Raw genomic sequence first — 25446 nt, forward strand, 5'->3', positions numbered from 1 at the left:
ATAGTTTTATTTATATGCAACTTACTACAAGTACATGGTTGGACGGTGAAAGACGCTCCTACAATTGTTTGAGAGCTCGATCAAGGAGTGATTTCATGTGACAAACCGCTGCAGGCACTTGATGTGTATGTGGGATATCTTTCAATACTATCATTGTTTGGTGGCAATATACAAAGAGAAATCAATATACTAAGTATGGAGGTATGAAGAATGATCTTAATTGATCTTCACTCAATTTGGTGAAGCTGACAAACTGGTTGCCTACAAAGCTGGAGCTTTTAGATTACACCTACCCACCTACTTTGGGAGAATGGAGGTTGTATAATCTTGGAGTGTATTTCAAGAAGCATCTATTTACCAAAGGAATCCATGGCATTCACTCTAGCTAAGGAGCTATAGCCATAAGAAGATGACTAGAGTAAGTGTTTGCAGAGAGTTGAGAAGCATGAGGGCGCCAAAGTTGTGAGTTTGGCTGGTGTTGGCTAGGCAAGTCACACATAAGAAGGCAAGTACGGCCAGCCGCCTTCGGCGACCTCTCTCTCTCTTTATCGAGCGTAAAGGGTTTTTTTTTTAGTTTTGGACTTTAGCCTTCAGGTTGCAAATTGCAACACGTATAAAGGGCTCCCCCTTCCGCCATATTATGTTAGTAGAAGTAGGATATACCCAATCCTAGAAAATAAAAAAATCGCACAGGGGGGCAGGCACGCAAAGAGGAGGCGAGACAGGGCTGAGGTGTGGTTTGTTGGGGGGGGCGAGGGCGTGATGCGGAGAAGAATCTGTGTAAATTCTTCTGAAGCGAATTCTAAGGACCCCGCCAGTTGCAGCATGCGAAGAGGAGAGAGAGAGAGAGAGAGAGAGAGAGAGAGAGAGAGAGAGAGAGAGAGAGAGAGAGAGAGAGAGAGAGAGAGAGAAGTGCTTCAGGTTGGAGTAAATTCGCCGAGGCAAGGCCGCGAAGTGGCAGTGAAGGCGGGGCAGATCGTGCTGGCTCGTAGGACGCAGGCACAAATTTGTCTTGTGTTCATGCTTTTTTTATAAAAAAAATTGAGATAGCGCATATCATCATAGCGTGGGTGAGGAGTTGGCTACGAGAGCAACTCTGATGAGGCATCTCTGCGCGCGTTCGAATCTGGCTGCCTCATTTTGGAGAGTGAAGGTAAGCTGAAGTTGGGAGGAATCTCTAGCAGGAATCTCCGAAAGAATAGAATAAAATAAACTGTGAGCCTCGAGGTTAGTAGATTGTAATTGTAGGCCTAGAGGTTTGGAGACACGAAAAAGATAGTCAACATTCTAGAAATGGGTGAGAGGGGGTGTGAGAGAGAGAGAGAGAGAGAAGCTTATTGCAAGTGTTTTTGCGTAGGCCTAGCTGGAGCTGCCTGGAGAATGAAGTAGTTGTGTATTATGTCAATGATATGCAGGTTTGGACGAAGGGGTTCCGCCATCGTCGTCTCTGTTGTGTCAAGGGAGCTATCGAGTGCTGCTGTTTCAAAGACAAGGAAGCCCGAGAAGGAGAAGCAATTGGAGACCTCCATTCCAGCTCTACATAAGAAACAGGGGAAGCATAATCAACCTAAGAGCTCCACTCCTGCTACTCTTGCAAGAAGCAAACTACATTCGCCCAAGAAGCCAGAAACTCTCAAGCAACAAGAGCAACACAAACCTGCTGATCATGAAAGTCAGGATCAGCCAGAGCAACAAGAGGTAGAAGTTGCTCAAATAGATGATGTGTTCTTGCCCCCTGGCGCTCTTTCGGTTGCTGGCCTTCGACGGCTTGCTTGCTCCAACATATTCGTTGGGACCACAGTCAAATCTGCAAACATTGAGCATGCAGAGTTTGTGAAGAGCAGCGTCTGTGTTAAGGAGTGTCCCAAGGGTGAGCTTCCTGAGTTTGCTTTTGTTGGTCGCTCGAATGTCGGCAAGTCCTCCCTCATCAACACTCTAGTTCGTAGACGGCAACTTGCCAAAACCTCGAAAACTCCAGGTTATTTGCTGCTTCTTGTTTCAAGCTGCTTTTAGGCTATGTCCTAGTTTAGAGTTTTTTATGTTATGCTCTGAGGAAACCAATGAAGACTAATGACAAATAGCAGTGTTTTGAAAATCCTGATGGAATTGCTTGATTTGGGTGTTAGTGGATCATGGCCATCTGTGTGCTCCAATCGGTGGCGTTGGGATCAGATGACCATAATCCTATTAAAGATTTAAGCATTGTATCTTAGGTGGAGCACATAATAAATATGACATAAGAATCAATTGTCCCGCTAATATAAATGGGATTTTGTTTAGCTAGCTGGGCTTTTATGTAAGTGGTCGGAGTCTGGCTAAGAAAGCAAAGCCAATGCCGTCTTAAGTGTTAGCTTGGTAACTTTATCGTTTTGAGCTTAGTGCCTACAATGCCTTGTGAGATCTTTTTCTCCGGAGTGAGCTTAAGCTTGTGGCATATCTTGTCTTTGTCTGTATGTTTTGGTCGTCTTTACTTTTTTTTTTTCCCGAGAAAAAGATCCTTCTATTAGGTAATGAAACTGCCCATAGGGCTACAACCACCTCTACTAGAGAAGGCTACAACAATCATAAGGGGGAGACTCTCCCAATGCAAAACAACATATGTACAATGAGGCTAAATCAAGAGATGGGAGGAGGGAAAAGCCACAGAGGTGGATGGTAGTGCCATCTCAGCACACCTTGGACCATGGCGAAGAAAGGCCCAGGGCGCCAGAGTCGAAGGAAGGCCTCTCTGCGCTCTCGCATGCGGTTGGAGCTGCCTTGAAGTCTCTCAAGTTGTCCTTTGAGAGTATGGACCAGCTCTAGCCAAAGATCACGAACAGTCTCTGCTGGTGGTATAGGGCGAGCCTCAAAGATGTGGAAGCAGCGGGCCCGCCAAATGAACCAGAGTGTTAGGCCGCAGATGAGCTCCCAACACTCCTCTCTCTCACTCCACCACTCTTGTGGAGTAAACTCTGTAGCAGGCTGGAGTGTAGGTCCACCCCCCTGCATCACTATCATCCTGCTGGTGGAGGATAGCTCAAACTGAAGTGCCGGGCCCGTGAGAGTGGACCAAGCAGCTGCCCCCCAAGTGTACTGCAGTCTGCCGTGCCGTGGAAAGAGCTAGCATCAGCCGAAGGACACGAAGCCAAACCTGCTGTGCCAAAGGACAATCCCAAAGACAATGGCGTTGACTCTCCACAGGATGGTCACAAGCTACGCATGCTGCCGAGAGACCATTATATACAAGCCAGCTCCCAACTGCTGTAGCTCGATGTGCAACCAGCCACTAGAACAAAGTGACTCGCCGTGGCTGTCTGGAGTTCCACAGCCTCGCCCAAAAAGCTGACAAGAACTCAGTTGTGAGACCCTCCTCCTGCGAATGAGGTGCTGCAGCAAGACGAGCCTCTCTCTGTGCTGCCAGTATGTGACGTCCCAGTCGAACAGTGTATTGAAAGAAAGGGACACTTGGATGGTCGACTGAGGAGAAAGGGTCCCTCCAAAACCACTCTCCAGGATCCCACTGCACTCATGCCAGTGGACAGCACTCCCAAGCCCACAGCCTCCAGTGGCCAGTCTCAAGAGCTTCAGGGTCAGGATCTATAACACAAGTCCTCCCACAGATGCCCACAACTCGGATCCTCTGAAAACATCACTCTGCCACTTGTGGGGCCTCTACTGAAACTCGGTGTAAGCGACCCTCACCCTGTAGCTCGAAAAACAGGGAGGGTACAGTCTCTGAGCAAGCCCGAACTGCGATGAGAACCTCCAGTCGCGTGAAGGCCCCCATCCATCTAGGCGCTCATGACTCGAGAGGTGTGAGCCACTCAGCTAGTATTGCCTCTGTGATGTCATGACACATGCTCTGCACCCCTCTCATGCCCTGTAGCTGGATGCTTTGAAGCTCCTGTGATAAGCTTGAAAACTGTAGCCAGTCACTTAAAGTGCGTGCTGGACCCTTTGCCATGGGACCCCAAGAAACATGAGGCCTACTACCAATGAAGTGGCCTCTCTGAGTGCTAACCATGGGGTTCCAAACAAGGGGCTGTCTCAGGTGCTCCTACGTGCAAGTAGGCTGATGCTGCTCTAGGCCTCTCCGCAACTGCTCCCTGGAGCGGAGCAGACTTATAGCGAAACGGTCCTCCAGTCTCCTGCTCAGGCCAACTCTGCGCATCTCTGTGAAAATCCATATGGTCGAAGGTCGCGAGGACCCCCCAGCCTGAGGTACTCTAGCACTAAGCTGTTGAAGCAAAAACTCCTTCCAAGGCTCCTCCCCTGGAAGTAATCCTCTGACAACAAACTTCCCAAGAAGGTCTCTACTTTGCTGTGCTGGGTCTACGATCCCCAACCCTCCTTGAGAACAAGGAAGAGTGATGACCTGCCAGGCCACTTTGACCCGGGCTATCTGAGTGTCACGCCTTGACCAAAGGAAGTTCCTGATCAGCCTCTCTACCTGGCTGATGTAGGAACTCGAAAAGATCCAGCGAGAAGTTTCAATTGATGTACCACTTAGTAGCCAACAACACCTGGTTGGCCACTACAACTTTGCCTGCCAGAGAAAGTCGTGCGGAGCTCCAATGTAACAACTTCCTCCTGATGGATGGGAGGAGGGGAGCAATCTGCTGCTCAAGAGATAAGTCCAAGCCAACCTGACAGCCCAGGTATCGAACTGCAGTCCCTGGGGGGATCCATTTGAAACCCTCACCTGGCAGATGTCACGTGACACATCCAACCTTGTGTGTCCGTGGACAAGCTACTTCGATAACAAGGGTTCCGTCAGTCCAATCAGTCTAGATTAGAAGTGATCTGACACTTTTGTGAGTCTATTCGTAGAACGTGCATGCCCAGTCACTTAGTGTAGATGCATATCCTCTGGTTGCACACAGCATGATCATAAGCATTCCCATCAGAATCCATCAGAATCCTTCAGGAGAATTTTCCAATGCATTTAAGCTATTTTACCTATTTTTGACATTTTTCACTTATTAATTTAAGTGACTTATGTTGGAAAGTAGGTAGGGCAAATTGGGTAAGATAATATATAAACAAACCAAGGTTAGCACTAATTGGCAGATGAGCAAGGAGAACAACAGGCTTTGGCGAGAGGTTCCCTCTCTCTCAGCAAAACTCCCAACCCTTGGCGCTTCCAGCAAGAAGGAGGCCTAGCATTTTTCATCAAGTAAGCAGTCTAGCGTTTTTTCATCAAATTGCCTAGTCTCTCTCTCTCTCTCTCTCTCTCTCTCTCTCTCTCTCTGCCTTGCGTTTTCAGCAATAGCCTCACCGTCGGCAACCTACAAACCTTAGCGTTTTCAGCCCCTTGCCATCGCCTCAAGTCCTTAGGCATAGCATTTTTGATCCATGCAAAGATAGCCACAGATTTCAGCCTTTGGACAATTTCAGCAGGTGAATTTCAGCCCCTTTCCCATAGCCATTTCAGCCCCGACACAGCAGCAGATTTTCAGCCATAAAAGACCATCAAATCAGCTTTCAAGCGGAGCAATCACTTAGCGAGACTGCTTGTGGCCCAGATCTTTAGATTACATGGCATGCCTGAGACGATTGTCTCCGACAAAGACCCTAGATTACGGGTTTGTTTTGGAAGGCAATTTGGGAGAACATTGGTACGCGGTTGCAGTTCTCGTCATCGTTCCACCCGCATAGTGATGGGCAATGTGAGATTGCAAATTTAGTGGTTCTAGATTTATTGAAGTCTTATATCTTAGATCAGAAGACTCAATGGGAAAAGTACCGACCTTTGGTGGAATTTGCCTACAATAACACGATACACTCTTCGATGGGGAAGGCGCCATTTGAGATTGTTTAAGGTGCTGCAAAGGTTCCACCCTTCCTAAGCACGAAAGATAAGATTTTTGAAGCGGATGAATATACGCGAGACTTAAATACGGCTTTTGCCAAGGTTCGCGAGACTTTGCAGAAGTCTCAAGAAGGACAGAAAAAGGCAGTAGATCGCCATCATCGCGACTTGAAATTGAAGGAGGATGATTGGGTGCTCTTACGTTTTGAGAAGGCACGCTTGAGAAAGAAAAAGGGAAAGGAGAGGCTTTTTCCAAAGCTTAGTATGCGATACTATGGACCTTTCCATATCACTGAAAAGATAAATGATGTCTCCTTCCGAGTGAAACTGCCAGATACTTGGAGGATTCACAATGCATTTCATGTGAGTCTCTTGAAACCTTTTAAAGGTGATGTGCCTGATGATGGGAAGCCTGATGAGCAACCCGAAGTGGAAGAAAACGAGGAGATCCTTGTTCCTGAACAGATTTTGGCACATCAGGATACAAAGAATAAAGGTAAAGTCCGAAGGCGGTTCTTGGTTAAGTTCAAGAACTATCCTGCATTGGATGCGAAGTGGATGGAGGAGGAGGACCTAGCTGATACTCCTCAGATTGTGAAACTTTACCTCGATGCTTTTGGTTTAGCATAGTCTACTCCAAATGGAACCCAGAATTCAGCTTGGCCGGAGATCTGGTGCAGTGGGATGCACAAGAGGGGAGTCACTCCGCTCCTTTGTCAACAAATGCCTTGATGTAGATACTAGAGTCACTGATGTCTCTTTGAGCTTCAGGGATACTGAGAGCTGACAGTATTCTGTTGGATGACTTTATGAAATGGAATTCCTGATTATGATACTGATTTGTTCTTGACTTCTTTTGAGTGCAGGAACTGATAGACGAAATGATTGCAGCATTTTGGTTTGATTGATCTCGAATAGACGTGGTTGCAATAGGGGTTAGTCAATCGGACATCGATGAGGTCCTGATTGGATCTAGATGTGATTGCTAGCTACATTGCCGATAAATCATGGTCTGAGATCCGAATGATTGTTGAATGTCATGTGATGTCGTGTGATGTGACTGTCGATTGGTACATGCGCTAGATGTGTGTTCCTAGTACGTAGGTACTAATAGTCGGTGTTTGCTAAGACGGTTTATGGCCTCTGTCTGTTTTGCAGGCGTAATCGAGGGCGATTACAATGCTTTCAAGAGGGGGGGTATGTCACAAAGTGATGACGTGGCTACCGAGAGCAGAAACCCTAATTTTTGCCAGGAACCCTAAAACCTGCAAACCCTAATTTCTGCCAAAAACCCTAATCTGCAGAAACCCTAATTTCTGAAAACCCTGACCCTGATTGCTGGCTGAAACCTTAAAGGTGACTGAAACCCTAAAACTGGCGGCAGAAATGCCACGTGGCAGCAATACGGATTTCCGGATTTTCTAGTGTGATTTACGATGCTTTTTGGGCTGCGGAAATTACTCCAGGCAACTTTTTGGGCATTGCTTTTCTCCACGCAAATTGCCAAGGAGAAAGAGAGAAGATGGTTTGCTTTATTTTACTCTCTTGAGAGAGAGAGAGAGAGAGAATTTTTGCTTTTTGGATTCTGAAGCTTTTGGGGCTCTGCTTTTGGCATCCCTTGTAAACTTTAAATAAGCGGAGAGGGTTCTCACTCTGAAGAGCATCTGGACGCAGAGTCTGAGAGTGAAACCCTAACCGCTCTCTTGTACTCCTAACATTGATTTAATACATAAAGAAATACCGAAAGGGGCGCCAGTCTGTGGGGCCAATATCTCTAGGCACGGAACTCCGTCGGGCCAGTGCAAATCTATTGTGATCTGTGAATTGTTTTGAAGTGGTCATTTGGTGCTGTCGTGATTGATTCTTGATTTGGAGTGTCCAAGTCTGGTACAAGCACAATTAGCCGTGCACCTAGAGGAAGCTGGCGAATTCACGTCCCTTCCTTTCAATTGGGCCGATTTCCAAGACAAGCTTAAGGCGCAATTTATGCCACCTCAGTACCTCGCACGATTAAAGGACCGATTGGCACGGTCTCAAGCAAAATGGTATGCCAGTTAGGTCTTTCTCTAATCGTGTTTTGCAGCTCGGCACTCAATTACGCAAATCGGATGCGGAGCGCAAGGAGGCATTCCTTTATGGATTGGACGAGTATATCAAGTACGAGGTGCTCGATCCAATCGATCTCAACAAGGCGGTAGCGATTGCTCTTGCACAGGAGATGAAGCACAACAAGGGAAAGCCCAAGGAAAACAAGATTTCCACAAGTACCTCTCAGACTTCTCAGAACCCTCAGAACGGTAAGAACGGTAACTCTTCTAACCAATCTTCCAATAGCCTCTCAGAAAAGAACTCTCAAAGTGAACCTAAGGGTAAAAAGTGAACACAATTGCTAAACCTAAGCTTACTCCAGATGGAAAGGTAGCACAAGGAATTTTAGAAGGATACATCCCGTCGGAAGAGCAAAGCATTTATTCTGAGGAAGGTCGTTGTTTTCATTGTCACATTAAGGGTCACATAAAAAGAACATGTCCCAAGATTGAATCGAATGAATCTAAAGAATCCCACAGAACCCACTTCCTCTGTCAATGCAATAAATGACAACACGAGTGTGCCCCAAGTTTCTCACGACCCTCCCATTGATGAGTCTCTCATTAAATTTTATGGTCATATGACGGGGCATCGTTTTGTCATATTGTTTGACCCAGGCAGTATGCATGATGTGATCAGTCCCTCTCTTGTTGAGAGAGCCCGCCTAGAGGTTAGTCTGAAATCTCCTCTCGAGGTCTCTGGCTTCGCTCCCGGTATGGATTCTCTCATCACGAAGGAGTGGTTTGATGTGTTGTTTACAGTTCAACAAGCTGCTTTCCATAGAAAATTTTTAGTCTCTCCTCTCTTAGGATGTGATATGATTTTGGGCATTCGATGGTTTCGTGAGCATAACCCTCTCATTGATTGGGCGGAAAATACGTTCACTTTCAATGCCAAAAGTGACTCTCCTCGTGGAGAGCAAGTTGTTCATTCTCCATCTCTCATTTCTAATGTGCAGGCAAAGATTGAACGGATTCAGGAGAAGGGAGACTCTCTTGGTCTCGTCTTCTCCACAGCATGAGACACAGGATTTGCATGATGATAAGTATGATGAGCATGATGATTTGCATGACAATGACAAGCATGATGATTTGGATGATAAGGACAAGCATGATGATTTGCATGATGATCAAGATGTGATTTCTCACAAGCATGATGATTTGCAGGATAATGATGTGATTGTTCACAAGGAAGATGGGTTAGTTGATACTTTCTCTAGTGAAGCTAACCTCATTGCAGATTCAATCAATCAGGAAGAACGGATCTTGGCTCTCGAGTCGAGGTCCACAGAACCCCCACAGGAAGATTCGATCAAACACGACAAACCGATCTTGGCTCTCGAGCCTAGATCCAAAGAACCCTTACAGAAAGTACTATGTGTTCGAATGATTCGTGAGCAAGCATTGTTCGAGTGTTTCATTCGTGATTGTTTCCGATATTTTAGTCAGCGTCTTTATGTGATCCCTTTTTCTAGGCATGACATATTGTACGTTGAGCACGTTTCATACATGAATGAGCACGGATGTATGCGGATTCTTCATGAAAAGCTGAAAAGTATGCATTCAAGGGAGTCACATTCCATGTCTCTTCCTTGGCACGACACAGTCGTAGGAAGAGCACAAGAAAGTATGAGCACCAAGCATGGGCATTTCCGTTGTGAATTGCCACAGTTGATTGATTTAGATCAGAAGAGAAAGATTTGATCTCATTGTTTGCTTGTGTGTGGTGAATGGTCTAGCACTCCGTCTATTTGTTCATCTGCATTGCATGCACAGTCTTTCGAAAAGACGAGTTTTTCCAGTCACCTTACATGGAATAGGTATGTTCATGTTTTTGTGTTGGAAGTGGTTTCAGGAATTTTCAACCATGGAGATTCTGGAAGAAGGAAGAAGCATGACTCTAGACGAAGTTGACGCATTGAAGGAGCCACAGAAGACTTTGTCGCTTTCGGCGCGGCCCAAAGAAGCAGGCGTTGCAGACCTTTATGAAGTTCAAGTATCGCATGACCCACGCATCAGAGTGGGCCGGTGAAGAGTCCTTTCCAGGATTCCGGATGGTATTGGCGATCTCCCTCGACGCTATACAGTTCGTTACGAGTACCTCAATTTGAAAAGGAGGGGATGTCACGTGACACATCCAACCCTATGTGTCCGTGGACAAGCTACAACATGACGAGGGTTCAGTCAGTCAAGTCAGTCTAGAATAGGAAGTGATCTTGCACTTTTGTGAGTCTGTTCGCAGACCGTGCATGACCAGTCACAGATTAGATGCATATCCTCCGGTTGCACACAGCATGATCATTAGCATTCCCATCAGAATCCATCAGAATCCATCAGGGGAATTTTCCTGTGCATTAAATCTATTTTCCCTATTTTTGACATTTTTCACTTATTTACTAAGTGACTTTTGTTGGGAACTAGGTAGGGCAATTTTGCTAAGATAATTTATGAGCAAACCAAAGCTAGCACTTTCTGGCAGAGGAGGCAACAGGAGCATTGCTCAGCAGACCGGTTCTCAAGCAAGACAAGAACCCTCAACCTGGCGTTTTTCCCCTACCTCAGAAGGCCAACGTTTTCAGCTTGGTGCCCTGGCGTTTTTAGCAACAAACCCCTATCGCCATCAGCCCTGACCTTGGCGTTTTTTGCAGTAGCATCACCGCCATAAGCAGCGATTCAGTAGCAGATATTCAACCCTCAGAACCAGCGATTTTCAGCAGCTTTTAGACAGCGTTTTTGACACCATTGCTTCAGCCAGCAAGTAGCGTTTTCCAACAGTGCAGGCCAGCGTTTTTGCACATGCATTCAGCGTTTTGCAAGCCATAAGGACAACGTTTCCAGCCATTGGAAGCAGAGTGTTTTCAGCCCTCAAGTCAGCAGATCAGCCCCCGATTTGGTGCCACAGTTACTGGATCGAAGCAGTCAGTTTTCAGCCATAGTCTCGTCCTCATCGTCCACATCGTCGACCTCGACATAGCCCATTAGATTTGCATCAGCCATTGTATCAGATCGTGCATTAATAGTAGACCACTCTCGCCATCGAGAGTGGGGCCCTTGGAGGAGGGTTTTACGTCTCTGGTGTCGTATTCTCTTCTCTATCTCTTAGTCTCATGCACCTTCACACACAGTGTCCATTCACTTTGTTTGTGTCCATTGCACTCTCTCAATAAAAAACGGAAGGCTCTCCCTTCCGTAAGAAAAAGGAACCCTTGAGCACAGTTCAGAGCTCTCATCTTGAGCAAAGTTCAACATTCACTTCCGTTGCACCTTACAATTTTAGCCAATTTTCACTTATTATTTTTAAGTGACTTTTGTTGGGAACTAGGTAGGGCAATTTTAGCAAGCAGGTATATAAGTAAAGCTAGCGCTAGCACTTTTGGGCAGAAGAGGCAGCAGGAATCAAGGTTCAATAGGCACCTTCTCAGCAAGACCCCCCCCCCCCCCCCCCCCCCCGGGCAGTCAACCTTGCGTTTTCAGCCACAGACCCCAGATCTAGCCTAGCATTTTTTTTGCATTAAGACAGCCTGGCGGTTGCAGATCAGCCCCTTGGTGGTGCAACAGTAGCAGAACAGTAGAATGCCTAGCGTTTTTGCATCAAGGACCTAGATCAGCCCCTAGCGTTTTTGGATCAGTAGTCAACATAGCGTTTTTGCAGATTCTCCGCGACAAGATCATCCCTTGCACCAATGTTTTCAGTTTTCAGCAGTCAGATCCCGCAGAACAAGTCCCGAACCTCGCAGATCTCACCTTCCCGCATCAGATCCTCGCCGCACTCTCAGATCCAGCGTAGTTTGCAGTTTCAGCCCGGAAAACGTAGATTTCAGCATCTGCGTCTTCAGCACGTTGTCGTCGCATCGTCGTCATCGACATTGTCACCGATGTAGAGTCAGAATTCAGTAGATAAAGATTTGCAGATTTCAGCCATTGGACCCCTTTGAAGCCTAGCCAATAGGCTTCAAGCAACACATGAAGGTAACATGGGTAGGGGCCTGACATGTGTCCTTGCTGCCTCTTTAAGTTGGGGCTTCCCTTGTGTGTGTGAGTGGGTGTTCTCTCTCTAGCCCCTAGGAAAAGGGCTCGCCCCCCCTCTTGTAGGAATGCTTTTGACTTTAGGTGATCAAGCACCTTACTCACCAAGCATGACAAAGCACTTGAACTAGGGGGTGTTCCCACAAGCATCTCAGGCAAGCTTCTAAAGGCACCTCAAGTACCTTAATCATGCAGCAAGTCAAGCACCTCAAGCATGGAGCCAGTCAAGCACCTCAAGCATCTTAATCAAGCACCTCAAGCATGACAAACACCTCAAGCACGACAAGCACCTCAAGCAAGACAAGCACCTCGAGCTTGGGCCGTGTTCCCACCTCAAGCTCAACCCTAGCTTACCTAAGGTCAAAGGACTTTTACACACATTTATTGGAGGTCTTCAATGAAGCTAACCCTAAGGTCTTATGCTCCATTGGTTAGCCTTGCTCTTTGATAGACCATCTCCCTTTTGGGCCCCTTTACCATTGGCCCCGTGTTGAGATAGATCTATAAGCACATATCTATATCTTAACACTTGTTCCCGTTTATTCTCCCACATTAAGTGATCAATTTAATTTGAGAAAATCATTTGGGTTGGTTAGATATTAGATTTTATGACACCAAGCATTGTAGAGATTTGTGCAATCAATAGTAGACCGCTCTCGCCATAGAGAGTGGGGCCTTCGGAGGAGGGTTTGACAACATTCTGGTGTCGTATTCTTCTCTCTCTATCTCCCACTCTCAGCACCTTCATTCACTGTGTTCACCACTTTGTTTGTGTCCATTACACTCTCTCACTAAAGGAACGGAAGGCTCGTTAGTAAAAGGAACCTTGAGCACAGTTTGGAGCACTCATCTTGAGCAAAGGTCAACATTCACATCTGCTGCACCTTACATTGGTATCAGAGCTTGGGGAGTGTTCTGTATCACTCAAGGAAAGAACAAGGTTTTTTTTTTGCTTGTTGTAGTCACACGTAACCCAAGACCTCTTGGGCGTGTCGATTCCTAATCGTGTTTTTGAAGAGTGACAGGAAACCCAAGAAAGAAGGGCTTGTCCAGCCTCCCCTTGTTTCTCTTTTCACTCATTGAGAACGGACTATGCACTTAGCGGCCAGCCAATCGACGTGGGGTGGGAAAAAGCAACCTTGGTGTGAGCGCAAGGCCGCCAAGGGGTGCGCCCGCGGGAAAGAAGAGCTCGGGTAAAGAGAAGATCCTTCTCTAGCACAGATTGCAAGCGAAAGAAGAACCTCAAGAACCTCAAGACACTCAAGAACCTCAAGAACCTCAAGACCCCCAAGAACCCAAGAACCCAAGACCCACAAGAACCCAAGTTCCTCGTGAACTTACGAACCCATGACTTAGTGTATGGTCATTACTCGAAGTGGAATGGATACTTCGCATGGAGGTGATGAGCATGGCAATGGCGAAGAAGAATTTTCCCCACTAGGAGGTTTTTCTGACCCTCCCCCTTCCCCATCTACGCCAAGGATTGCACTAACTGCTATGGAGGCTTTCGACAAGATGGTGATGGACAGGAAGTTAGAACGCGAAGCAAGACAGGCAGAATTGGCTCGTGAACGCGAAGAAAGAAAAGCAGAATGGGATCGCGAGCACAAAGAAAGAATGGCAGCCATAGAGCGTGTGCGTGAGCAAGCGCGCTCGGCGGCCGAAGAAAGAATGGCAGCCCTAGAGCGTGAGCGCGAGCAAGTGCGCTTGGCGGTCGAAGACAAAAGGGTAGCCTTAGAGCGTGAGCGCGAGCAAGCACGCTTGGAGGCCACAGAAAGAAGAGCCGAATCGGATGGCAAGCGCGAAGAGCGTGAAGCGCAGAGCGCCCAACGCATGCAACAGTTGGTTTACATGATAATGATAAGCATGATGATTTGCATGATCAAGATGTGATTATTCACGAGCATGATGATTTGCATGATAACGATGTGATTGTTCACAAGCATGATGGTTTAATTGATACTTTTTCTAGTGAAGCTAACCTCATTGCAGATCTGATCAATCACGAAGAACCGATCTTGGCTCTCAAGTCGAGGTCCAAAGAACCCCCACAGGAAGTATTATGTGTGGGCATGATTAGTCAGTACGCATTGTTCGAGTGTTTCATTCGTGATGATTTTGTGTATTTTAGTAACCGTCCTTATGTGATCCCTTTTCACAGGCATGACATATTGCACAATGAACACGATTCACTCATGAATGAGCACGGATATATGCGGATTTCTTATGAAAAGATGAAATGTTTACACCCAAGGAATATACATTCCATGTCTCTTCTTTGGCATGACACAGTATGAGAAAGAGCACAAGAAGGATTGAGCATCAAGCATCGGCATTTCCATTGTAGACAAGTTTCGATTCCATTGTTTGTGTGTGTTTGATGAACAGTTTGGCACTCCGTCTCTATGTTCATCTACATTGCATGCACAATCTTTAGGGAAGACTAGAGTTTTTCCAGTCACTTTACATGGGAATGGGTATGTTCATGATTTTGTGTTGGAAGTGGTTTCATAAATTTTCATCCTCGGAGATTCTTGAAGAAGATAGATGCATGACTATAGCCGAAGTTGAAGCATTTTAGGAGCCACATATGACTTTGTGTCACTTTCGGCGCGGCCCAAAGAAGCAAGCATTGCAGACCTTTATGAAGTTCAAGTATCGCATGACCCACCATCAGAGTGGGCCGACGAAGTGTCCTTTCCTGGATTCCAGACGCTGTTGGCGATCTCCCTCGACGCCATACAGTTCGATACCAGTACCTCGCTTTGAAAAGAAGGGGATGTCACGTGCACATCTAACCCTATGTGTACGTGGACAAGCTACTTCATGACAGGGGTTCAGATAGACTAGCTTAGGAAGTGATCTGGCACTTTGGTGAGTCTGTTCGCTGACTATGCATGTCCAGGCACTTAGAGTAGATGCATATCCTCTGGTTGCACAAAGCATGACCATCATATTTCAGTCAGAACCCATCAGGAGCATTTTTACAATGCATAGACCTATTTAGTATTTTCCCTATTTTAGCCAATTTTCACTTACTATTTTTAAGTGGCTTTTGTTGGGAACTAGGTAGGTCAATTTTAGCAAGCAAGTATATAAGTAAAGCTAGCGCTAGCACTTTTGGGCAGAAGAGGGAGCATGAACCAAGGTTCAATAGGCACCTTCTCAGCAAGTTCCCCCCCCCCCCCCCCCCCTCGGCAGTCAACCTTGCATTTTCAGCCACAAACCCCAGATCTAGCCTAGCGTTTTTGCATGAAGACAGCCTGGCGGTTGCAGATTAGTCTCGTGGCGGTGCAACAGTAGCAAAACAACAGAATGCCTAGCATTTTTGCATCAAGGACCCAGGTCAACCCCTAGCGTTTTTGGATCAGCAGTCAACATAGCGTTTTTGCAGATTCTCCGCGACAAGATCATCCATTGCACCAGCATTTTCAGTTTTCAGCAGTCATATCCTGCATAACAAGTCCTGAACCTCGCAGATCTCACCTTCCCGCAGCAGATCCTCGCCACATGCTCAGATCCAGCGTAGTTGCAGTTTCAGCCCTGAAACGCAGATTTCAGCATCTGCGTTTTCAGCACGTCGTCGTCACATCGTCGTCATCGACATAGAGTCAGAATTCAGCAGATAAAGATTTGCAGATTTTAGCCATTAGCGTTTTCAGATTTCAGCCCGTCTCATCGTCGTCCTCATCGTTGTCGACATCATCGGCAAGTCCAAGCATTGTAGAGATTTGTGCAATCAATAGTAGACTGCTCTCGCCATAGAGAGTGGGGCCTTCGGAGGAGGGTTTGACAACATTCTAGTGTCATATTCTTCCCTCTATCTCTCAGTCTCAGCACCTTCATTCACAGTGTTCACCACTTTGTTTGTGTCCATTGCACTCTCTCACTAAAGGAACGGAAGGCTCTCCCTTCCGTAAGTAAAAGGAACCTTGAGCACAGTTCGGAGCACTCATCTTGAGCAAAGTTCAACATTCACATCCGCTGCACCTTATAGAATGTGAGAATGATACAAGAAAAAGGATAGTGTTAGGTGCACTCGGAATGAATGTTTGCGCTTTGTGCAAGATGAGTGCTCCGAACTGTGCTCAAGGTTCCTTTTAGTTCTTATGAAAGGGAGAGCCTTCCGTTCTTAATGGAAAGTGCTATGATCACAAACAAAGTGAATGGACACTGTGCGTGCAAGTGTATGAGACTGAGAGATAGAGAGAAGAGAGATACGACACCAGAGACGTTGTAAAACCCTCCTCCGAAGGCCCCACTCTCGTCGGCGAGAGTGGTCTACTTATGATTGCACAAAGTGGTACAATGACGATGCAATGGACTGATGCAATCTGGGACTATGCCGATGACGACGACGACTTTAGGGCTGAAATCTGTGGTCTTCTATCTGCTGAATTCTAGGCTGTTTCGGTGGCTGAAAATGACTGTTTTGGCTGCGTTTTTATGGCTGAAAATGAGGGTTCTTCTGCATCCATTTAGGGCTGAATGGTCTGCTGTCCACGAAGGCTGAAAACGCTGCTGTTCTGCTGTCGCTAAGGCTGAAAATAAAAAACGCTGCTGTTCTTCTCTAGCGTTAGTAAAATGCTGATGGTTCTGGTGTGTTGGCGATGATGCACAGTTGGAAATGCTAGGGCTCTGTGTTGGTGGCGACACATGCAATGCTGATACGCGGGGTCTTGGAGAGGTACTACTGGGAAACCAAAAACGCTAGCTAAAGGGGGAGGTAGCGCCAAGGTTGGGGGTTGCTGCGGGTTCTGTTGAGAAGGTGCCTATTGAGCATGTGCTCCTGCTGCCTCTTCTGCCAATTAGTGCTAGCTCTAGTTTGCTTATATACAAACTTAGCAAAATTGCCCTACCTACTTTTGTTGGGAAGTCACTTAAATTAATAAGTGAAAAATGTCAAAAATAGGAAAAATAGGCTAAATGCAGTGGAAAAATCCCCTAACTGATTCTAATGGATTTTGATGGGAATTCTGATGATCATGCTGTGTGCAACCAGAGGATATGCATCTATGCTAAGTGATTGGGCATGCACGGTCTACAAATAGACTCACAAAAGTGCCAGATCACCTCTAATCTAGACTGACTGGACTGACTGAACCATAATCATGCTGTAGCTTGTCCACGGACACAAAGAGTTGGATGTGTCATGTGACATCCCCTCCTTTTCAAAGTGAGGTACTGGTACCGAATTGTATGGCGTCGAGGGAGATCGCCAATAGCATCCGGAATCTTGGAAGGGACTCTTTGCCGGCCCACTCTGATGTGTGGGTCGTGCGGTACTTGAACTTCATAAAGGTCTGCAACGCTTGCTTCTTTGGGCCGCGCCGAAAGCGACAGTCTTCTGTGGCTCCTTCGATGCTTCAACTTCGTCGAGTCGTGCTTCTTCCTTCAAGAATCTCCATGGCTGAAAATTCTTGAAACCATTTCCAACACAAAAACATGAACATACCTATTCCATGTAAAGTGAATAAAAAAAATCTTGTCTTCGCTAAAGACTGTGTATGCAATGTAGATGAACATAGAAATGGAGTGACAACCCGTTCATCAAACACATGCAAACAATGAGATTGAATCTCTCTCTTATGATCTAGAGCAATCAACTGTGGCAAAACACAATGGAAATGCCTACGCTTGGTGCTCATACTTTCATGTGATCTTTCTTCAACTGTGTCATGCCAAGGAAGAGACATGGAACGTGACTTCCTTGAATGCATACTTTTCAGCTTTTCATGAAAAATCCGCATACATTCGTGCTCATCCATGAGTGAAACGTGCTCAACGTACAATGTGTCATGCCTAGAAAAAGGGATCACATAAAGACGGTGACTAAAATACAGGAAACGATCACGAATGAAACACTCGAACAACACGTGCGTATCAATCATGTGAACACATAATACTTCCTGTGAGGGTTCTTTGGACCTAGGCTCGAGAGCCAAGATCGGTTCTTCTTGAATGATCGAATCGTCTTGTGGGGATTCTTTGGACCTCGACTCGAAAGCCAAGATCGGTTCTGCGTGATTGATCGAATCTACAACGAGGTTAGCTTCGCTAGAAAAAGCATCCACTAACACATCATCCTTGTGAACAATCACATCATCTTCATGCAACTCATCATGCTTGTGAGAAATCACATCTTGATCATGCAAATCATCATGCTTGTCATTGGCATCCAAATCATCATCATGCTTATCATGGTCATTCAATTCATCATCATGCTTCACACAATCATGCAAATCCTGTGTATCATGCTTTGGAGAAGAAGAGACCGAGAGTCTCCTTTTCCCGAATCTCTTGCATCGGTGCCGGAACTTGAGAAAAGAGTCGCAACATCTCTTGCATCCGTGCTTTGGTCTCGCGATAAAATTCTGCTTGTATTTCTTTGTTCTCTGCTTGTTTGTGTTCCATTTCTGCTTTTCTTTCTTTGAATTCACGATCCAATTTGGCTTGTCATTCTTTGGCTTCCAAGCGTGCTTGCTCACGCTCACGCGCTATGGCTGCCATTCTTGCGGCATTTCTTGCTTTGCGTTGTAAATTCTGTTCCATAAACAACAATTCCAACTCCTCCATTGGAGTTAGTGCAATTGGTGTCGTAGATGGGGAAGGGTCAGAAAAACCTCCTGGTGGGGAAAATTCTTCTTCGCCTCTCTCATGCTCTCATCACCTCCAGGCGAAGTATCCATTCCGCTTCGAGTGATGACCATTTTGAAGTCGTGGGTTCTTGTGGTCGTGGGTTCTTAAGTTCACGAGGAACTTGGGTTCTTGGGGGTCTTGGTTCTTGGGGTTCTTGAGGTTCTTGAGGGTCTTGAGGTTTTCTTTCGCTTGCAAACCGCATTTGAGAATGATCTTCTCTTCCCCCGAGTTCTACTCCTTTCTGCGGGCGCACCCCTTGGCGGCCTTGCGCTCACACCAAGGTTGCTTTTTCCCACCTCACGTCTATTGGCCGACCGCTAAGTGCACGGTCCGCTCTCAATGAGTGAAAAGAGACACAAGGGGAGGCTGGACAAGCCCTTCTTTCTTGGGATTCCTGTCACTCTTCAACAAAACACGATTAGGAATCGACACGCCCAAGTGAACTTGGGTTCGTGCGACCTCAACAAGCAAAAGAAATTCTTGTGGTTCTTTCCTTGAGTGATACAGAACACTGCCAAAGCTCTGATATCAATGTTAGGTGCAGCGGAATAAATGTTTGCGCTTTGCTCAAGATGAGTGCTCCGAACTGTGCTCAAGGTTCTTTTTAGTTCTTATGGAAGGGAGAGCCTTCCGTTCTTAATGGAAAGTGCTATGATCACAAACAAAGTGAATGGACACTGTGCGTGCAAGTGTATGAGACTGAGAGATAGAGAGAGAAGAGAGATACGACACCAGAGACGTAAAACCCTCCTCCGAAGGCCCCACTCTCATCGGCGAGAGTGGTCTACTTATGATTGCACAAAGTGGTACAATGACGATGCAATGGACTGATGCAATCTGGGACTATGCCAATGATGACGACGACTTTAGGGCTGAAATTTGTGGTCTTCTATCTGTTGAATTTCGGGGCTGTTTCGGTAGCTGAAAATGACTGTTTTGGCTGCGTTTTTATGGCTGAAAATGGGGGTTCTTCTGCATCCATTTAGGGCTGAATGGTCTGCTGTCCACGAAGGCTGAAAACGCTGCTGTTCAACTGTTGCTAAGGCTGAAAATAAAAAACGCTGCTGTTCTTCTCTAGCGTAGTAAAATGCTGATGGTTCTGGTGTGCTGGCGATGATGCACAGTTGGAAACGCTAGGGCTCTGTGTTGGTGGTGACACATGCAATGCTGATACGCCGGGTCTTGGAGAGGTACTGCTGGGAAACCAAAAACGCTAGCTACAGGGGGAGGTAGCGCCAAGGTTGGGGGTTGCTGCGGGTTCTGCTGAGAAGGTGCCTGTTGAGCATGTGCTCCTGCTGCCTCTTCTGCCAATTAGTGCTAGCTCTAGTTTGCTTATATACAAACTTAGCAAAATTGCCCTACCTACTTTTGTTGGGAAGTCACTTAAATTAATAAGTGAAAAATGTCAAAAATAGGGAAAATAGGCTAAATGCACTGGAAAAATCCCCTAATTGATTCTAATGGATTCTGATGGGAATTCTGATGATCATGCTGTGTGCAACCAGAGGATATGCATCTATGCTGAGTGATTGGACATGCACGGTCTACGAATAGACTCACAAAAGTACCAGATCACTTCTAATCTAGACTGACTGGACTGACTGAACCCTAATCATGTTGTAGCTTGTCCACGGACACATAGGGTTGGATGTGTCACGTGACATAGAGAGCTTCTTAGGCCACATGTATAGTGAGCCAAGGTAAGGAGTGTGCAGCAGAAGAGAGAGACGATAGCACGCGAGATAGAGAAAACAGAGAGAGATGGACGAAAGACCGGCAAGTCTAAGAACTCCAGCTGGCGAATGTGAGAATGATACAAGACAAAGGATAGAGAGCTCCTTAGGCCACATATATAGTGAGCCAAGGTAAGGTCGAGAAAAAATCTTTGTCATATACCACGACCAAAAATAAAATTCTCATCCTAAAATACGAAAATGGCCAAAACAAGCGTGAAATGGGCAGAGCGCAGGTGCAAACGCTAAGTGTGCTTGAGATCTTAATTCTACAATTGTCAACCCACAACCAAGGGCCAATGCATGTGAGATGAGAAATCTTGTAAGCAAGAGGAAAAGCATCTGGAGGCTTTCTGGAAGGTGAACATAATGCTTTAACTCCCCCCCTCAACAACAGGTGCTGAAAAGCTACTGAGGTAAATGCAGGATTCTGACAAATGTGGAGAACAAGAAAATCCTATAGGAATGAGTGCCAACATTATGACGACCCATAATGTGGTAATGACCATGGCTGACACAGATTAAGTCGCACAAGGATGGTGATGGAGTGTCCAACTACGGAACAAGCTGCTGAAATAGTTATAGAGGAAGAGGCCAAAAAAACGAGCGTTGAATAGCTCATTGGTGACGATCAACACCGAAGAAAAGAGTCGAAGGAGATCTAAAAACCGTGCCCAAGGAAGCACGAGAACCAATGTGAGAAAGAAGATGGGAAACCAACCTCAAACATCGAGAAGCCTCAAACGAGGCAATAGTTCCCGACTGTCCACACCAAAATGCAAGAATCAGGGCTGCTATCACGGCAAACAATGGTGGTAGCAGAAATCCCATACTAAATGTTGGTGAGAGGATATGGAAAAAGATGCCCGACTGAAACATCTGCAAACACAGGAAACTCCGGAGAGGATGGCGACGTCACATGATGGGAAACAGCACCAACAGAGGTTCCTACTGATGCCATTGTTTATGATTCCAACACTTGGGAAAGAGGCCAGAATGGGACAGTAGCTACAGAAGAGGAAGGGCACTAGCTGTGGGAGCATTGCCCAACAGATAGTTGGGAGGATGTGTCACGAGTCTGTGACAACTAACTTTACTTGTTGATTTCTTTTTGGGGGAAATTTTATTTGACTTGTCTTAAGGCACCCCTCTGGAAATGCCAATGCCTGAGTTGCATGGTGTGCGATGGACAGTGAGAGTCTTGGTCGGACGGCCAGTGAGCACTAAAGTTGGACAAATGGATTAAGGTTAGCCACGGTGGGGCTATGAGTGTAAATCACCTGATGGCTGGTTGACATTGCATTTTTAGATGTGGTTCCAGTGGTGATTGATGGTCAGACGACCTGTGTGAGTGCCATGGAAGCATCTCCTAAAATTTAGAGAACTGCTATTTTGGACCTGAAAATGTGTTCGCGTCATTAGCTCTGGAATGACAAGAGGAACATTTTATTGCTCTGTTGCCAAGTCAACTGACGCACCAGTTGAGATATTTTTAACCAAGTTGGCCAAAGTCGGAAATTGGGCGAGATGTCACTTTGAGTGATTTGCCACTCTGGGAGAGCCGGTTATCAGCAAAAGGGGCGCCATTTTCAGCCTTCAGGTGGATTGCAACAGGTGCAAGAGCTATGGAGTGCTTCCTTTCCCTCTTATGTACAGTGCGGTGCCAGGAGTGATGCCTTGCACGCTACTCTCTCTCTCTCTCTCTCTCTCTCTCTCTCTCTCTCTCTCTCTCTTTCCCCTATGAGCAGTTATGTTATGCCCCTCAAGTGCGCTTCTCATTTGACCAAATGTACAGCTGTGTGGATTTATGCTTCTGTGCTGAGGCAAGAGCCTCTTTGAAAAGGAACGGGCGTAGCTAACTGCTACACCAAAGCAGGCACCGGTGAGGGTGATAACCTCACCACATAGGTGCGTTTTCAGCGCTACGTATTTGCTGAAATTGGACTGTTTTGCAGCCGTCACCGTTAGACGACAGTTCGGGGGCTGTTTAGGGTTGAAAGCAGAGGAAAAACCAGTAATTACAGCGTGCTGTAATTACTGTTTTTGCACAGGAAACAAGGGGTCTATGCTATTGGAAACGAGTCGGAGCTTGCGAAATTGTTCGGGGCAAGTTTTGGGGCCGTTATGCTACCAAAAGTTTGCCTACACAGGTGCCATCTAGCTGGATGCACATGAAAGTCTCAAGGACTTGGTGTTTTGTAGCTTATTCCTCATTCCTGAAGAGTAATAAAGAAATACCGAAAGGGGTGCCAACCTATTGGGCCTACAGGTGTCACTGTCTGCTTGGAGCATTCTAGCTTCCTGGCCGTGCTTTTGTTTTGAAGTGTAATTCCAGTCTCAGTTACAGGTTCCTTTTAAGTCATTGCTTTGTGTCGTAAAGTCCAAGTGTTAAAGATTGGGTGAAAGCGAAAGTCTATCGCCCCACGGGCTGGTTTCAGGCTGTACATAGAAAACGCTGAAGGAGGATATGAACGTGGATAATCAAAATGCTGGTCACCAAGGCACAATGTAAAACGCTGGCCATGGCAGTTTTAAGAAACTCTGGCCTTAGACGTCTGAAAAACATATGGAGCACACAAAAAAAAGGCTGAATGACTCATGCAATGAGAAAAACGCTGAAACAGCACGGTGAGGTTGAGAGAGGGTGAGCAATGGCAGAACGTGAGAGAAACGCTTAGCGCTTGGAGTGTGCTGCAGAAGAGAGGGACGATCATTGATGATGCGCGAGAGAGAGAAGAGGAACAGATGGACGAAAAGCCAGCGAGCTTTGGAACTCCAGATGGCAAGCTCTGAGATGATACAAGACTAAGGACAAAGAGCCCCCCAGGTGGCATACATAGTGAGCTAGGGTAAGGTCGAGAAAATCTCTGTGAAATACCACGACCAAAAAAAAACCCTCATCTTGAACACATGATTCTATGAAAATGGCCAAAGCAGGCCTGAAGTGGGCAAGTGCAGGTGCAAACCCTAAGTGTGTCTGAGAACCCATTCGTGCATGTGTACGATTGGCCTATCCACAAACAAGGGCTAGTGCACGTGAGACGAGAAAGTTTGTAAGTAGGAGGAAAAGCATCTGAAAGGTGATCATAGTGCTCTAACAGTTTAGATTGTGAGAAGTTGCTGTTGGCAACTTGTGTGATGAACGAAAGAGCTTTGAAGACATCTCTCCTTCTATTGTAATAGTCAAACTTGACATCTTTGTCCCCAGATGGGGACGATTTCCTTGTTCTTCTTGGCATGGCTCTTTGTGTGTGGTTTACACCTTTTTTGTTTTCAGTTCGAGACACGAGATTTCTTGGCACTTTGTAGAGGGCAATGTTTTGTACTTCTAGCAGCATTTTACTTGCTTGTACTTCACACATGCGTGTAAAAAACAGGACGCTTCAGGTAAACTTTGGACCTTCATGAGTCGATAGTAAACCCCCATCCCATGCTTTTAAGAGTTAGAGGTTGGCCCAACATCAATGGCTAAAGCTTTTGGAAAAGAAATCAACTTTCACCAAAAGTCAATAATTAAAGCAAGGCTAAAATTTGGTGCAAAGTAAAGCTAAGCCAAATTATAAAATAATTTGCAGTCTGCTCATTTGTGGAAAAAGAACTGGATTCAAAAGTTAGACGACATATAGAAGAGGCATTGCTAGCTTGAGTTCGCAAGTCTTAGTAAAGTCTTTACTCGTCCTTGGCTCTGACTTCTACTAAAATTTTAACAGATATATTTTAATTTGAGCATAAAAGAAAGTAGAAAAGAGTGGAGAGAAGAGAGAAGTTAAAGGTTAGAGTAGCAGCATATTAGGGTTGGAAACTGCATATCTAGCCTTTATATATTGTGTATCTGGTCCGTGAGGTCCAGCAGGTTTTGGTCGGGAATCCGTAATCCTAGACACGCAGAGGTTGCTGTCGGACAGTTGGGCACATAGTGGTGCAAAGTTTGTAGCCAGTTGGGGTGAAGCCAGTTAGGCCCATGTACAAAGACTTCGTAAATATGCTTTAGTAATGTTATGTGTTGTCTTTCAAGTCTCAATTGCACTCAAAAGGCTGACTTAACGAGCCTTTGCAATAAGCTAATTAAAGAATCTGTTTGTATGTCACATAGACAACGGTAGAAAGTGTTTGCAACTGTAGTTCAAATTATCTCTAGCGTTTTATTAACATAGTTATTTGTTTTTTGGTCTGCTTAGGGAAGACACAGTTGATAAATCACTTCTCAATAGACAAAACCTGGTATCTAGTGGACTTGCCTGGCTATGGGTATTTTAAAAGCTCTGTCTAAATAATCATTGTTGCTTGTCTTCTTGCTATTAGTTAAGCTTATGCATTGTCAATGGTACATGGTGGCATGTTAGGTTTGCACGTGCACCGACAGATATTCGTGTGAGTTGGGACAACTTCACCAGAGACTATTTTTTGAAGAGGGAGACATTGGTGTGCGTGCTACTGCTAATTGATGCAAGTGTTCCCCCTAAGAAGTTGGATATTAAATACACGCACTGGCTTGCAAGCAACAAGGCAAGTGGATGAGTGAGCATTTTATTCAACTTTTGTGCTTCAAGTGTAGCTTATTATATCAAATTTTCAGGTTCCCTTCACATTGGTGTTCACAAAATGTGACAAAAGGAAAACAAGAAGCAAGAATGCTGCACAGAATAATGTATTTGCGTTTCTGGAATGTCTGAAAGTGGATGTGGAAAAGGTACCCCCATGGGTGATGACTAGCTGTGTAAGCCGACAAGGCACAAACGAGCTTTTACTTCACCTGGCCCATTTAAGGGACTACTGGGAAAAACAAACAAACATATTACTTCCGTCTAAAAATGAATTGAGTTAAGTATTCTGTTTCCAGCCTCCAGCCTTGGTATTTTGCAATTCTTTGAGATGGATAATGGTTGATATGATATCTTGAATTTTGCACTCTTAGCATTTCTTTATTGCTAAGGGGTTGTGTGTGTCAATGTGCACGCATGTGCATGCGTGCGTGCGTCCATGTGATGAGGTGCTAAGGAGCCCATGTATCAAGCAAGGGTGCCTTCAGAAGGGGGGGGGGGGGGGGGGGGGGGGGGCGGGCAGGCGGGCGGGCGGGCAAGGTTGCGCTGTGATGAGGTGCTAAGGAGCCCATGTACCAAACACGGCTGAATGTGTGTGTGTGTGTGTGTGTGTGTGTGTTTGTGTGTTG

The 25446-nt window shown here is 45.9% G+C and overlaps 1 protein-coding gene across 2 annotated transcripts; it reads left to right on the forward strand.

The window, feature by feature from the left end:
• Positions 1–1299: 1299 nt before the first annotated feature.
• On the forward strand, positions 1300–25115 carry LOC147421011 (uncharacterized). 2 transcript variants are annotated; one of them, XM_086504376.1, is made up of 4 exons: positions 1300–1978; positions 24455–24497; positions 24620–24782; positions 24853–25115. In XM_086504376.1, the coding sequence occupies exons 1-4, from the start codon at positions 1399–1401 to the stop codon at positions 25099–25101; spliced, it is 1035 nt and encodes a 344-aa protein (XP_086360502.1). In that variant the 5' UTR covers positions 1300–1398; the 3' UTR covers positions 25102–25115. The 2 variants fall into 2 exon arrangements, with proteins under 2 accessions (XP_086360502.1, XP_086360501.1); XM_086504375.1 differs by having other exon boundaries at positions 1301–1978; positions 24455–24524.
• Positions 25116–25446: the final 331 nt, after the last annotated feature.

Source organism: Adiantum capillus-veneris, chromosome 28, assembly GCF_014529385.1.
Source record: "Adiantum capillus-veneris isolate H3 chromosome 28, ASM1452938v2, whole genome shotgun sequence".
NCBI classification, from domain to species: Eukaryota; Viridiplantae; Streptophyta; class Polypodiopsida; order Polypodiales; family Pteridaceae; genus Adiantum; species Adiantum capillus-veneris.

Bases quoted from the DNA above. Each gene is read 5' to 3' on its own strand.
- LOC147421011 (XM_086504375.1), top strand. From the start codon at position 1,399: ATGTCAATGATATGCAGGTTTGGACGAAGGGGTTCCGCCATCGTCGTC. The intron at 24,525-24,619 runs GTATTTTAAAAG...GTGGCATGTTAG, and splicing joins GTGGACTTGCCTGGCTATGG to GTTTGCACGTGCACCGACAG. The intron at 24,783-24,852 runs GCAAGTGGATGA...TCAAATTTTCAG, and splicing joins ACTGGCTTGCAAGCAACAAG to GTTCCCTTCACATTGGTGTT.